The sequence below is a fragment of the Pomacea canaliculata genome, linkage group LG6, assembly GCF_003073045.1.
Source record: "Pomacea canaliculata isolate SZHN2017 linkage group LG6, ASM307304v1, whole genome shotgun sequence".
In the NCBI taxonomy this organism is placed as follows: domain Eukaryota; kingdom Metazoa; phylum Mollusca; class Gastropoda; order Architaenioglossa; family Ampullariidae; genus Pomacea; species Pomacea canaliculata.
The window spans coordinates 23,214,593-23,229,341 of record NC_037595.1 but is presented as its reverse complement, the minus strand read 5'-3'; the positions used below and the strand labels follow the sequence as shown (position 1 = coordinate 23,229,341).

At 39.5% G+C, this 14,749-nt stretch overlaps 1 protein-coding gene across 4 annotated transcripts; it reads right to left on the bottom strand.

Annotated features, from left to right (window-relative positions):
- Window positions 1-3,863: 3,863 nt before the first annotated feature.
- On the bottom strand, window positions 3,864-11,220 carry LOC112566499. Of its 4 annotated transcripts, none has more exons than XR_003099606.1 (4): window positions 11,089-11,220; window positions 5,051-5,232; window positions 4,458-4,634; window positions 3,864-3,992 (listed from the first exon to the last, which is right to left on the bottom strand). XR_003099606.1 is itself a non-coding variant. In XM_025242718.1 (4 exons), the coding sequence occupies exons 1-3, from the start codon at window positions 5,573-5,575 to the stop codon at window positions 4,509-4,511; spliced, it is 351 nt and encodes a 116-aa protein (XP_025098503.1). In that variant the 5' UTR covers window positions 5,576-5,684; the 3' UTR covers window positions 3,864-3,992; window positions 4,458-4,508. The 4 variants fall into 4 exon arrangements, 1 of the variants encoding a protein (XP_025098503.1); XR_003099608.1 differs by lacking the exon at window positions 11,089-11,220 and adding an exon at window positions 10,610-10,731; XR_003099607.1 differs by lacking the exon at window positions 11,089-11,220 and adding an exon at window positions 10,602-10,692.
- Window positions 11,221-14,749: the final 3,529 nt, after the last annotated feature.

The window sequence follows — 14,749 nt, the reverse complement described above, 5'->3', positions numbered from 1 at the left end:
GATTCTGGACAGACATGTGCCTCCTACTTTTACAGACAGCAGCCATTCTTCTCGACGACGAACGTCCAAATGTATCGTTCCATTGGCGTTATTTCCCTTCAAGCACCTGAACAAGACAGCCCACCTCCTTCTCATATGCTTTGCGTGACAAAAATGACATTCTCCCCTCACAGGTCATTCTATCCCTGGCTACTTGTGCGTGCCTTTGATATCTGGGCCACCAGTCAGACTGGCAGGTAGAAAATGTGACAGCTTGAGCAAAAACTCATTAAAGCAGAAATCTGATATCACATACATGCCCCACTTCTCATGTTCCCTTTTGATGCACTCGCCTACCTTCGACAACACTACCATCACAGGGGCGTAGGCATACTTAATCACACTTGCACCACCAAACCGTGACATTACACCCAGGTTCTTGCTTCACACATGAACCCAGTAGATCTCTCCGTATACTACCACTAGAGTGTTGCGTTAATCACCTAATAAAGGGAGTGTATGCTCTCTACCATCTTCAACCACAAGTCACGCTCAACAGTGTACGCCCCCCCCCCTTCATTTGTAAGACCACAATACCGAAAACGCTGAGGATGATAGGCTGCTCTGGTCACCTTGTTGTTGTTACTCGCGTCAATCACCCACAGTGCGCATTAGGGCCTGCAACTAGCATAAACCCACGCCATCGACGATCCGCTTCTGGGGCCCGTTCTGGGGTGTTCCTTTCCAGTTGGATTCTGGTCACTAATCACCAACTATAACATTACACCTGTCTCCCACACACCTACGACTTTTTTGTATGTTGTTTACCAACACGTTGCTAACCCGTAATTGGCATCTTCTAAAATCAGGTTTTTCAAATCATATTTAATAATAATTGGCTCGATGCAGCATCATTAAGGATTAGCTCTAAGATAGAAATTTCTCAAAACACGAAAAATCCCCTACTTGTCTCACAATTTCAAGTGTATTGCACATGGAGCAGACTGAAAACTGACCTTGCATATGAACACACAGCTCTGAAAAATATTCCTGATTTTACGAGTCACTAGGATCTCTCGGCCACCCACCCAAGGCACTGAAGTTTCTAGATAGCAACCTACCCGCATAACCACAATTTTCACATAAAATTATAAAGCTAATTATCTGTTTGAAGGTTATAGTAACGATCCCAAAAGTCAGTAGTCGCCATATAGGTAGGGCACTGCAATTGATTGTCAACGGGCATCCGTTTGTGGAAGGGCTAAAAGCATCTCTGTTTCTTCGTTTCATTGCGAAGAGATCAGATACCCCCTACATTAATTGCTGGACCCTTACCAACCTGTAGCAGACTTATGCAAGCCTCAAACCACAGGAGCTTCTGCTACAAAGTTAAAGATTTTAACTAAACAAGTGCAGAGCCTCCTTACTATCTAAACAGCATGCTAGCAATATATCTATTCTGCAGTCTATAGTCCTTAGTTTCCATAAACTCCAACTCCACATTGATGCGTTAAAAGCAAATGAAAGTCTACTCACGCTCCCCTCAGTTCAACCAATCAAACATTTATATTTAAAAGAAGATATTGAAGTTAGGAATGTAAACAACAGAGACTATGAACCACGAGTAATTTTTCAAACGATTAACATACTCACTTATAACTGTAAGGTACTAAGAAAAATATCTCTTGTAGTAAGAACCTCCATGAACTGAATAATAACATTCTAACGAGGGCCAAGACACTCTGACAGCAACTTTCTTCACTCATGAGAGGACAATATATTATATGCTGCCATGCACAAACCAATTGAATCAGAAATATGGAGTTTTGGCAATCACACTCTCAAACCTCACTCACGACTTTACTATACCTCTTCTTGACTTGATGACAAGGTATCCTCAATCAACCATGCTGCTGTTATCCGCTCATCTGCTTTGGTCAGAACGACTGGAACATTCCATCGACACTCGAGGATGGGGTCATGATGCAACAGGTAGTTCTCAAAGTGCTCTCCAACCTCAGCGTGCCTCCTACACCTCCTTCTCTACCTGACCATCAATGCTGCCCAAGTGCACAAGCTGTGGACAGGTACATGCAGTCATCAATCCATGGAAATTCTCATTAAATTTATTGTCGATGCCATCTTAAAAACTTTATAAAAGAAATTATTTCACTTTAGAATGCAGCAGTTCCTTCTTTAAAACAATAATTCTTGCATAGAAAATTTTTGAAAAAAAAAACCCTATAAATTTTGAAGTTGAGTCAACAGCAAATTTGACATTTCAGCATGTCAAATCAAGTTTAAAAAGTCTGCTTTATTGAAATGACAATGATTGTAATGGCAAAGGACGTCTTCCTCCAAATTTCAACCTCCTAACTGAAAGCACCAAACAAAAATCAGTATGTAAATACTCAAGAGTGGTACCTTTGCAAATGTAAGTAACAAACCAACTGTTTGTTATACTCTAGTCTGGAAAGCAACAAGTGCAGCCCACACCCCGAGTGGTCTCTCACTGTGCCAGTAGCCCCTACAGTTAACCCAGACACTTTGTGAAAACCTTTCGGTGACCTCCATTCATGAAACCCCTTTTTTGCGCCTTTTCACCACATGCAGAAAGTAAAAGCTGCTCTTCTGCAAGACTTGAAATCAATTTCTTTCTTCTCCCACACACTTCGCGCACATAATTTGCATACTTCTTCAGTAATTTACAAGCAAACATCAGACAACAGAAGGTTACTTACCCTGATGAATACCCGTTTTTCCAAATACATCATACACGCCCTCGCTGATTCTGTTCACATAATCCTGACATTTACACTTGTGGGCAATCCGACTTTACCTAAACATAAAGAAAATTGTATGTTGCTACTTTAAAAGTCACACTGAAAGTCATTCAACACAAAATAAGTTTCACCAAAGCATTTCACTTTGGGTTTACGTCAAATTGGGAGTCGTGATCAGCTACAAAAACAATGCAAAGCATAAGAGAACAACTAAGTATCAGAACATCCTTGAGGTCTAATTTGCATTTTCCTAGTACCTCCATCACGACATGTGACTATATATCGTCTAATCCCCAAGCACACACATAGAGACAACAGCCTTTAATCAAAAGAGAGCAAAGACTTGCATATGAGTGGTGTCAGATTCACTGGAAGGGACACTGAACATGACACACGTTCACTTGAGCACAAAGTTTCTTTTTAAGTTACAATGTTAGAAAGCCAGATGTCAAAGATTGAGGAAACAAACCTCATTATGCAAGTCTCCACTTTTTTAGGTTTGGGTTTAACTTCTACTGGTACTTCCACTGGCTTCTCTCGGCACTGTGATAATTTCCACTGGTTAGGATGAAGGAGGCGGTCTCACTTGCTTCTTTCTTTTTCAATCTCCTTTTCCATTCGGATCAAATTTGGTGGATCCAAGCCAATAGGCGCAAACCATTTTGCGAGTGACAGTTTCCATTAAGCAGTATATGATTGGCTTTCGTTACTCTACGTTCTTATGTGCAACTTGTCCACTGAAACATAAATTCATTAACAACCTCAACTGCTTTGGCAGTCTGTTAATCACTTCTCTAATATCCTTCTTCTCTACTGTTTGACAGATACTTCAGCACTTTTGCTCAAAAGTAAAAATCAAATACTAAACTTCAATGGAAACTAGTTTTTCAGATTCACTTACAGTGAGCATTATTTTAATAAGGTGATATATTAAATGATTAAAAATATGAAGGCAAACTGAAGAATAAAATTGCTTAAAATGAAAACTGTTAACAACAATTAAGTTTAAGTGCAAAAACAATTATATATGTATGGACATGCAAAGGAGAAAGTTAACAATATCTCTTATAGTAAAAAAATTTAATATTAGATACCATCTCAGAGTCAAACATTGTTTCATCAGTCATCCCATAAGCTCGGCACCAGCCTAGAATTAGTCACATTGTCCCGTGCAAACCAGGTTCCTGACTTGGCTCGTTCATTGCACTTTAGTTTGTAAATTGGCAATGGCTGATCAATTAGAAAATTAAATATATTTTGAAAATCTCTTAAGAAACAAAAAATTCCACAACAACAAAAACTGTTCAGATACTATACTGCTGTTAATTTTAAACACAACTGAACAGATTAGCATAAAATACTAAGAGCAGAAACTTCAAATAAACAAGTGATTTGCTTGCTTGTACCAGTTTCTCAATAGTACTTTTCTCTGTATCACAAATTTTAGTCAATAAGGTCAGAATTAATCATCACAAAACTGTACACTACCCTATCTGTTAATATTAAATAAAACTAACAATATTTGACATCTGTGAGGCTGTAAACAAGTCTTTGAGTTTTCAAGTTTCTGCTAGGAGGCAGTCATACAATGGACACTAAAATTATGCAGTTATAAAGATATGGTACATAAGTTCATAACTCTATATAAGTCATATACTGAAGAAGGACCAAAAAATAATTTTTAAAAAACCCTACCTCTGTGAGTTTACCATTCGTTCACATTCTTTAGCTTTTGTTTCAATGAGTTTAGAAAGTTTGCACAAGACTATTCCACTGTCTAGTACATCTAGAAATGTACTTGGAGTAATTTCTACCCCAACTGTGCGTTATCCATTCTGCAATATCCTCTTTGATGGGCAGCAAATGGATATCCTAACAGATACAAACAAAAATATAAACATTATACTTATAAGATTTTCTTAAAAGAATAAAAATTTTCTAAAAATATTCCACAAAAATTAAAAAAGAGAACACCACATGAATATAATGAGTCTTATTTTTTTCTGCCGTGTTTCAGTATAAAAGGCTCACACTATAAAAATAAATGTGATGAAAAAGACATTTAAGAAAACTTGTAAAGCAATCAGCTTTAATCGGAAATCGGAAATCATGCTTTGGGGATTTAAACCAACTTGATCTGTGAACATCAGCTTAGAAATGATACAACCTCCTGTCTATCCTGTTACTTTATAAACTTTACTATCACAGCTTAACTAATACATACACACGAGTCTCTGCACACTGACACTCATACAGACACATCCACATGCAAAACGGAAGTAACTCACCTGCATTTCTGTAAGTTTACGAGCAATGAGATCTTCTTCTTGGGCATCTCCATTTGGTGCAATACCATTAATGATACCCTGATTAGCTGGATGTTCTGTGACATTTGCCATCCCGAGGCGCTCAGGTGTGTAACGCCAAGTGATCCTACCACGACCAATGCCTACTACATTGCTTCTAGGTTCTGCAAAAAATATGTCTGTCTCATGACATGTGAAAATATATATATCAATAGTATTCACACACATGTAAAGCAACTTATATGCATACACTTGTTTGGTCAGTTGCACAATCGATATGCTTTGCTGCTCAATCCAAACCTTTCATATTCTTCACTATGGACAGGTTGAATGCAAAAGCTGACTAGCCATGCTTTTTGTCTTGTGATGTAGGTAAACAAAACCTGTATATCACCTACTGACTACATTTAAAAGAAAAAAACCCAATCTACCTTTTATAAACATCAACAAACTGTATTCTTTACCTTTGTACAAGAGCGGAAGGTATTTCAAGAAGGGATTATTCATGTTGGACTGTAAGATGCTGATCTTTCAGCAGGTAGCATTTAAACCTCTGAGATTCCAGACAACACACAACACAGCACACAAATGGCACACTAATGTACTATGACACGTAGTCTTTACTGTTTTGTGCATACCAGCGGGTCGTACTCATCACTGAGTGGCCTACATGGTTTACATGCCTATCCATGATAGTATCTACTTTTTTGTTCACACCCAATCGGCTTCTTGGTTATGTAAGAAACCCTGTAATGGTGCACTCACTGTTGATATTGCGTCAAATGAATAAGAGTGACATTCATGGATGTTTGTGGTATGGCATGACAGAAGTCTTTGTGTGACTAAAATTACGTTTTTGTTTTCAAGTGTTGGTGCACATCTCACTTTATTCTTCCCTTCCTTTTTATGCCCCAAATGTTTTCTCCTCTCTTTGTCAAGGTGATTGGTAAAAATTCAATCTCCACTCACCGACCATACTGCCACCCCCACCCCCAAACGCCGACGAACCACTCCCCAGAGACCAGATGTCAGTTGCCAAAAAGAAAATCATAAGAATTGCTACCTGTTACTAGGCCCCCTAAAACCCCAGCACATCGATATAGTTTCCCCCAATAGTGCTAAATGACACTCCCTCTGTATAACTACAGTCTTCCATATTCAACCAGATCTTGTGCATGACACTTTACAACTCGAGCGTGAACTTGACAGCTGCCTTTCTTGGCGTCTCCGTTGGGCGGGGAGGTTTCCTCCAGCACTCTAATAGCCGCAGTTTCCATGTTAAGTCTTTTAGCATGTACCGCACGCTCTTTGTGTATACCGCCCCTAGCTCAGGTCAAGAGCTCTCTGTAGTACAGCAGTGGATAACTGTCCTTTTGTAGTTGTAAATGTGTAAATGACCACCAACTTGCTTTTCATACTTACTACCCTAGCTTAACACACCCTTCAACGCCAATGCTGTTTAGTTTGTTATTTAAGCGCAGTACCTGAACTGAATTCTGCCAGCAAAACACACCATGGAAGCATGCAGACAGATGCACTTCCTATATGTGTTAAGACAAACATCTATTCTCTCTCTCTCACTCACATAGCTGTGCAAACATCACTCGCAGGTACACTTGCATATGTACAAACTGTGGATCTTACAGTCAAAACTGTGGACAGGAGGAATGCACTTACAGTGAGGAGTTGACAAAATAATCTGAGAAACCAAATAAAAACCATTGAAGCAAATGGTTGTGGGATTATCTACATTGACTCAATACCCTTCTGTTCTGGCTCTTGATACCCGCGCATCCCCCTCCATATCCACGTGAGTTTACACAAACTGTCTCTGCTGTCTTTTTCCTGGAGACAGTCTGGTGTTAACCATTGGTACTTGGCTGGTGTGCAGTACGGATATGAAGCTAGACAGGGAGGCAATAAAGAGATTTCTTACCAAGGAGTATATCATGGCCATGAGCCCCTCAACCAATGCGCCATCGAGGATAAACACTATTTCTGGAGTTCTATTATTCGTGAAAAATTCTTTTACAATTGGTCATTTGTGTGCAGCATCCGGTACTTAACCAAAATAGATGTGATAGTTTGTCCGGCGTCGATGCATATTTTGTGCACCTCAGTGCAGAAGCTCCGCCCTTGTGATTGTGCCTGGATTCACCTCCGTGACGATGAAGAAGGAAACGATATTGTGAACACCTCAGACAGACGACAGTGATACATTCTACGCACCCACGACAAACCATGGGATCCGTACTGCCATACTTTTGTGGGCCTATGACCTTGTAATTTCTCTTCATATGATTTTTCTGCAAACTGACTTGTGTACCAGATATCCCGGCATTATCAACTTGTCCTATCTACAGCCACAGAAAAATGCCTCCATCCCTGCACAACAGGTCACAGATTTTTAACATTCCGTCCGCCAAGCCACTCGTTGTTTCACAAGTGCACGTTCATCATATGTGATGATTACTAGTGTCCTATGTGAACAGTCGCATCACACACTCCTGGCTGTGAAGTGTGGGTTTCAACAGCTGCATGTGTTTTTTTAAAACCCAAGTCAGTAGCTATGGGTACATCAAGGTAAGGCTAGTTAAATCATGTTCTGCACAGTATCACAGATCACGACCAAAGAGACAACCTCTACATGAGCTAGGACCCCCCATAAGATCCATGATCTTGCTGTCTTACATAGGGCACAAAGATATAGTGTTTCCAATGAAAAATTTTTCTGACCGAACATATACTCCCCGTGCCCATACCATCATTCTAAAGTATTTTCACTCTAATGTTATGTAGAAGACAGAATTTTGCTGGCGCATAGCAATACAATCTCTTGATCCTACCTCTTAGTTTACAAATTCCAATGCTGAGATTTCGTTGCCGCCCGCTTTGGGGATCCATCTGCTCAATCCCTACATCTATGGAAAAATTTACAACAGCAAGGAGTTTTGCCTGCCCCTCCGAAACAATAATCAGTATTAAACGTGCCGCACTGCTCTAGGCATGAACCCACAGTCCCACCTACATACCTAAAGTATAAAACTCACAGTTTCTCGAGAAGAAAATCCATTCATAAGGCCCAGGCAATTCTTCTAGATTTGCTGGCGCTTATTAGTTGTCTGCTTAACAGCGTAGTCTCCAGTAGGTGCTATGCAATAATACAAAGCTCTGGTCCGCTGAACCTACTCAAGAAGGAGACAAATGCCAATGGTGTTTATCTACTCCAAGAATGTTTTGAGATAAAGTAGCAAGAAGCAAGGCATGCCCTTTCTTGCCCCCAGATTAGCTTTCTTTAGCTTATCACAACTGGTTTTACAAGCAACAATAAGTCTCAAAAACACGGCTGTGAAATGCTTTTGCCATACCTTCCTCAATTATTAATGGCTTAAAAGAGACCTAACTGCTGTGCCATATATGAACAACCAAGATCTGAGGATTGACTTTCTTTGGTGAATCTTCTTTACATTTATTTTATGCAGGTCAATCTAGCAGTCATGCAAATATAATTAGACTCGTACTCATCATTAGCTGTTAAACTTATGCTAAATCTTCATTGCAATCCCAGGATATAAGTAAACACACTCACAGGATACATCTTAAAATTTTATACCAAGCAGTAACATTTATCTATATTTATATTTGTGGCTACAAAAATGACTAGATCTGTCTTTAAAAAACTGCATAGCTTTCCCATATTTACATGTTTTTGAATAAATCTGGTTGTCAAATCTGTTTGCTATAATAATACAAACCTAGAAAGCTAATAATGTGCATAATTATATCCAGTAATAGCATATAATGGTAGCATAAATAAATTTCCACAAAGGGTAGCAAACTTAATGTGCTTCACAAATGAGAATGACAGAAAAGACAATACCTGTGAGGATTAAGATATGACAGTCATATAGAGCTTCCTGTCAATCTTCTTAATTATTATTATATACACTTTAGAAAAATTATTATATCATTAAAATTCATTGTTCAGAATATTGTGGATGGTTGGTTGATTTAGTAAGAAAATGCTTCCACCTTGAGGTGATTTTGCACTATGGGGGAGGGAGAGTAGGGGGGGGGCGGATGAGTACCCAGAGAACCCCCAGCCCTGCAAACAATGCCACATACAGACAGTGGCTAGAGACAAGATCTGAGTCCAGGTCCTCTCACCAGTGGTAACAAGCGAGTGTTTTAGCCACTACATTATCAAGTGCCCCTATATACTGTGCTGTTCCAGAGTTTGTTTTATGTACAGTTTCTAATTGTACAGCTTTTATAAGAGAAAAATTAATTTTCATATATGGTTATTTCTTTGACCAGAGAATATATTTTCAGAAAAAAAAATTCTGCACCTAAATGCAATATTTATAAAGAGAAGGCAATAAAAAAAATTTACAACTTATTAATATCTAGAAATAAAACTAAGCAATGGTCAGAAAACCAAGCACTGGCACTGAGCCATTTGTCTCCCCTGATCTGTAAATAATAGAGGACACATAATTGCGTTTAGAGCTGTAACACAGAGAATTCCTGTGGCTCTCTGTAAAGATAATGGGAATGCCAGATCATTCTTCTGCTGGATGACATTCACAGACAAAGATGTTGGTGAGAAAGATTTTCAGATCAGAATATTATTTGACAAGTGCAGAACAGAGATTATATATTTAGTTAATAATTAGAAACATAAATCAAATCATCAGGAGAAGTGCTACATGATCATGAAGCAAATATTGTGTTAGAATATTGAAACACATGACTATTTGGCACTGATGTAAAGTCTATGGCAGGGATGGCTTTACAAATGAAGAAACTGTGATGGCGTTAGCCAGAAAAGACTAATGGTGATGAGAGAGCCGGTACCAGGAGAGGAAAAACAAAAGGTCACAGGCAAGTAAACAGTCCAACACAACACCAGTGTTATCACAAAGTGCAGGTGGTACAATAGGCACTACAAGCACAACAAATCCAAGCAGTAAAATAAAAAATGAAGGTTTTATATATGTAGAGAGAGAACTTTGGAAGTGTAAAATGTATCCAAAGCATGTAGTCTACACTGATAATTTCCATGGTTTCAACATCACTGTCTGAATATACATTACAGATCGAGACCCATCAGTGTTAATGAAAAATTTATTACATTTTTAATATAATAATAAAGTAAACTTATAATCATCACAACAAAGGTGAATCGCACTCTCTGTGCATAAACAGACAAAAATTTAGTTCATTTTCTAGGTACTCTTCTACTTCTTGAAAGCCATAGCCAAATGCTGTGTCTGATAGTTTTATCATATGGTTGTAAGATATATAAAGAATTTAGATCTAAGTAAGCTCTGTTTATGTCGGTGCATTTATATATATATGTGTCCCCCGGGGGGGGAGTGTGTGTGTGAATGTAAGGTGCAATTTCAATGTGGATTCATATGCCCTTGGGTGTTTCAATAAATTAATTTGCATAAAAAAAGGGTCAGCCATTCCTACAATACATTGTCTAGCCACAATAATAAGAAAACAACAAAAACAACAAAAACCTGACCAACAAACCTATAGAGGTGAGGCTAGTTGTGTTTTGAAGGGACTATTAACATGCTGGAAAATGAAGCAGCAAAAGTTCTTAATGCATACTTAAGTTTTACCTTTAGTCTATGTAGGTCTGTGGTTTTTAATGCTTGCGATGCCTGCTGGGGGTTAAAAAGAATTTTTTTAAAGTATAGTGAATTCAATTTAACAAGACCTTCTTTAACTGTATAATGACATCAGTTTGACGGGGAGCCTAATGTTAAACACTGTTATCTATTAAAGTTTAAACACAAAGCGCCAAAGCACAAGTTTAAAAAAAAAAAAACTGCCGCACGAGATGCTGGCAGAACAGGGGACAAAACTCGAGTCTCACAACGAGACGTAGAAGTTGGTTACGTTGAAGACTTAAATCAACAAGGCAAACTTTTCCTCTGTCAATCGTAGTCTTACGACGATTGCGGTTAACTGTACAAGAAATTTTATTATATGTAGTGTTTTCATACCTGACAGCTGAAGACACAGCAGTCACACCTAGTTACACACAAGTCTAGCGGCGTCACGTTTATCAACAAACGTGTAAGTGCCGTGTAAAGAGGTCTTCGATTGGCTGACCTAACGTACCTGGCCAACGAAATCAGGTCTTAGAACTGATCATGGTTTCGGACAACAGACAAATGATAGCAGTTGATATAAACATCACATGAAAACAATGTAGCATACTGTGTGACACTCAACCAACGGCAATATTGCAAATTTCATTTTCTACTCCCAGTGAAGAAAGGATCGAAAATATCCATAGACTGTGAACATGGATCGCGCACGCCTCTATTATTAGACTTTGATGAGTGCATGTCTGCAAAATAACATACTGCAAGAAAAAAAAGTGTTCATGGCTATTCCAAAAACCTGACATGCAGGAATATGGATCTAAATGCGTGATTTGTTGGCGATCGAAGCCAAGCGGGAATGCAAGACCTGACCACGCTCACCGGCACATTTACTGAACCAACCATGCACCCACCCAGCCACACGCACTCACGCACCGCGCGCACCTGTACGCAATTTTTATCTTGTCTACTGCACGGCAAAGGGATCGATGAATGGGTTGTCTACACCGATGGGAACTAAACGAGAAGATGGAGATCTATAGCTTAATCATCATCATCATCATTGACGAGAACGAAGAGCGAAATTAGTATCAATAAGAGTAAAGAACTCAATAAGCGACTGTCAGTCGTTGAAAAGCAGATGTATCTATAGTGAAATATATGCTAAGGAGTGTATTCGCAGGAAGAGCTGAGAAGAGTCCAGAAACTCTTCGAGCCATGCGCGCGCGCACACACACACTCAGACTTCCTGAAGACAGCTAGGTCTCAAAGAGGAGGGCAGAAGAGCATAGGGTAACGCCAACAGCTATATATAAAAAGCATTTATTCAAGAACCTCCGCTCTTTTAAAGTTCACGGAGCAAGTCACAATAACTTCCTTTGACATTTAAGGCAGTAGGGAGCATCCAAATCACATTCACGCCTGAGGTGGAGTAACGATACCTCATCCTGCACCATACAGTTCTGCCATAACCTTTGACACTGCAATATTTTCAGACTGAGGTCGGGCAGCATTCTCACCTGGTACACACCTGCGCGATGATATTTTTATATATTTTCTCTGATGGCGTTTTCGAGTGAACAGTAAACTCTCCGTGTATATATAAATACAAATAAAGAAAATTGTCAGAGTTTAGCCCAGCAGCAATCTTCAAATGAAAAAGGATACTAACAAAGTTTAAAACCAAAAGAAGCAGGCTTTCATGGCCAGATAAGTACTAAAAGGAGTTTAGAAATAACTTAAACGTGCCATTAATGAGGGGAAGGAAACATACAACCAAAATGCTCAATATGAAAAAAATCTGGGAGAAAATAAAATTGGTGAGTGGGCACTGGGAAAAATAAGGCAGTAAACCTAATTAAAACTTAGAGAACAAGGAGTATATAAAGAAACTGAATACATTCTCTTGTGGTCCCAACTGCCACTATACAAGCTGAGGGAGGATCTTAATAATGGTCTAGAAGAGGAATGGTAGAGGAGGTTTGTAATGAGATTACAGAGGAGGAGGTGTGCCGACAGCTTTACAAGGTGCGCCTCAAAAGGCAGCCTGTCTGACATTTACTCCCTCTATCTTAATGTACTGATCTGACCATCTTGCCAAAATTCTATTACTTTTAACGTCTCAATTTTAATAGTTCTGTTGTATGCCATTTTCTGAGTGCATGGACATACAGGTCAAAAAGTGGCAGCTGTGGTGTACCAGTAATTTTATTTGACTGGTGGATGACTCTGGCCAGCCTTGCATTGTCTTTCACGAGGAGGTGACCATACCAGGCGGCGATGTTAAATGTCAGGATGATCTCAACAAGAGACCTGGAAACAGTCTCCAGCACCACAGACCTGACTTTGAAGCTGCTGAGTTTTCTCAAAAGATTCAGTCTTTGCTGGCCTGTCTGTACACTTGGTTCCCGTGATTGCTAAAGGAGAGCTTTCCATCACTGTACCAAGGTACTTAAAGCTGGCAGCCCTCTGTACCTGATGTCCTTTGATTTGGATTGGTGGGGAGAGAAGGGTACTGTCATCTCTTGCGTGGTGTGCACTCCCAAACGCAATCTTCTCCGTTTTCTCAACATTCTGTTCCAGATAGCTGAGGTCAAACTAGTCCTCCACTTCCTACGAGGGCCAGTTACTGCTCGTCTTTGAGGCAGGTCACAAGAGCCACGTCATCTGCATTCTTGACAAGTTTGAGAATACCATTATTAATGGCATTAATAATTAATAATAATAATTGATAATAAATAATAATAAATAAATAATAGCAATATGGGAAAGGGTGTTAGAAGTAATGTTTACGGAAAATGTGCGTTTTCAGTACCCATAGTACCCATAGTTTATAGTATCCATACTACTTGCTCCCAACCCGTAGCGTCCTTTTTGTAGACTTTTTATTGAATTTCATACTCCACTCCGATTTCCTATTTTGAGTGACAATGTGAACGGTTACTAATTTTTAGCAACTGTGAGAATGGCTGTAAGCGGCAGAGTAAATGATTGCAAATAGAGATATAGAACTGGATACAGGCATTTTATGTTTCTAAGTCTGTGTTGACGTTTGTTTATTGCTCTGTCGTAACACAAGAATTTTCTTAAAAAGATTGATAAAATGCTTGATTTTTTATTGTATTCATTGTCTTCATCGTCGACTGTGATTTATGTAAGTAACTTTTTCCATAGATAACGGGAACGTGAAAACGTGCCCACAGAGCTGAGATATCGGGCTTTGCAAATGACCATGATGATGCTGACTTGCCCGAACCTCCCCCTGCCCACTTAGCAGTTGCTTTCCAGGACTGGGTGCTTGATTTGTCAAGTGAAGTAACTACGGCAGAAATTAGGTTCTACTCTCCACAAGATCTGTACTACACACGTGGAACCACACCTGCTTCCCCTACGGCGTCTAGGCTAAGGATCCCTTTATCTTTAACATTGTCTTCGCATAAACACTAGATGCTGCTATTACTTTCGAAGGACATGAAGTCACAGGTCTATATGTATATGTATTTTCGGTAGAATAGAACACATATATCCACATATATACACATACAGACATACACACACATATACTTCCACACATGGTGATGTATTTATAAATGCATGCTTACCTAGGTAACCATTCATGTAACACCTAATTAATTCACCCACCTTCACCCGTCTGTCCATCAGTTCCCATGTGTCTTTGTCAGTTGAGGTTCCGCCACCTGCGCCGCGTCATTAGCGGCAGTCAGTATGATCCTGATCGAACTTAAATGGCCCTCGCCAGCAGCTCGTAGTCTGTGGAGGCGGGCCGGCTGGTGCTGGGTGATCCTTTAGCCGCGTGATGGAGCCTCGCGATACATCACTCACTCTCACTCCGGTGTAGCCAGCTCTTAGTCCTCTGTCCAGACAGCATCAGTGTTGTGTACGTGTTCTTGCTGTCTTCAAGCTAGTAGACATTATTGACAGCATTCAGCAGTCTCTCAATCTTACTTCCTCCCCCCAATCTCTTTCTATCGACTGCATTCAGCAGTTCTCAATCTTACGTCCCTTCTTCCCTCTTTTTTCTTCCTTCTCATTCTCT

Coding starts and splice junctions, on each gene's coding strand:
- LOC112566499 (XM_025242718.1), bottom strand. CDS start 5,575: ATGAATAATCCCTTCTTGAAATACCTTCCGCTCTTGTACAAAG. Junction 5,233..5,532: donor CCTTCCGCTCTTGTACAAAG/GTAAAGAATACA, acceptor TATTTTTTGCAG/AACCTAGAAGCAATGTAGTA. Junction 4,635..5,050: donor GTAAACTTACAGAAATGCAG/GTGAGTTACTTC, acceptor TGTATCTGTTAG/GATATCCATTTGCTGCCCAT.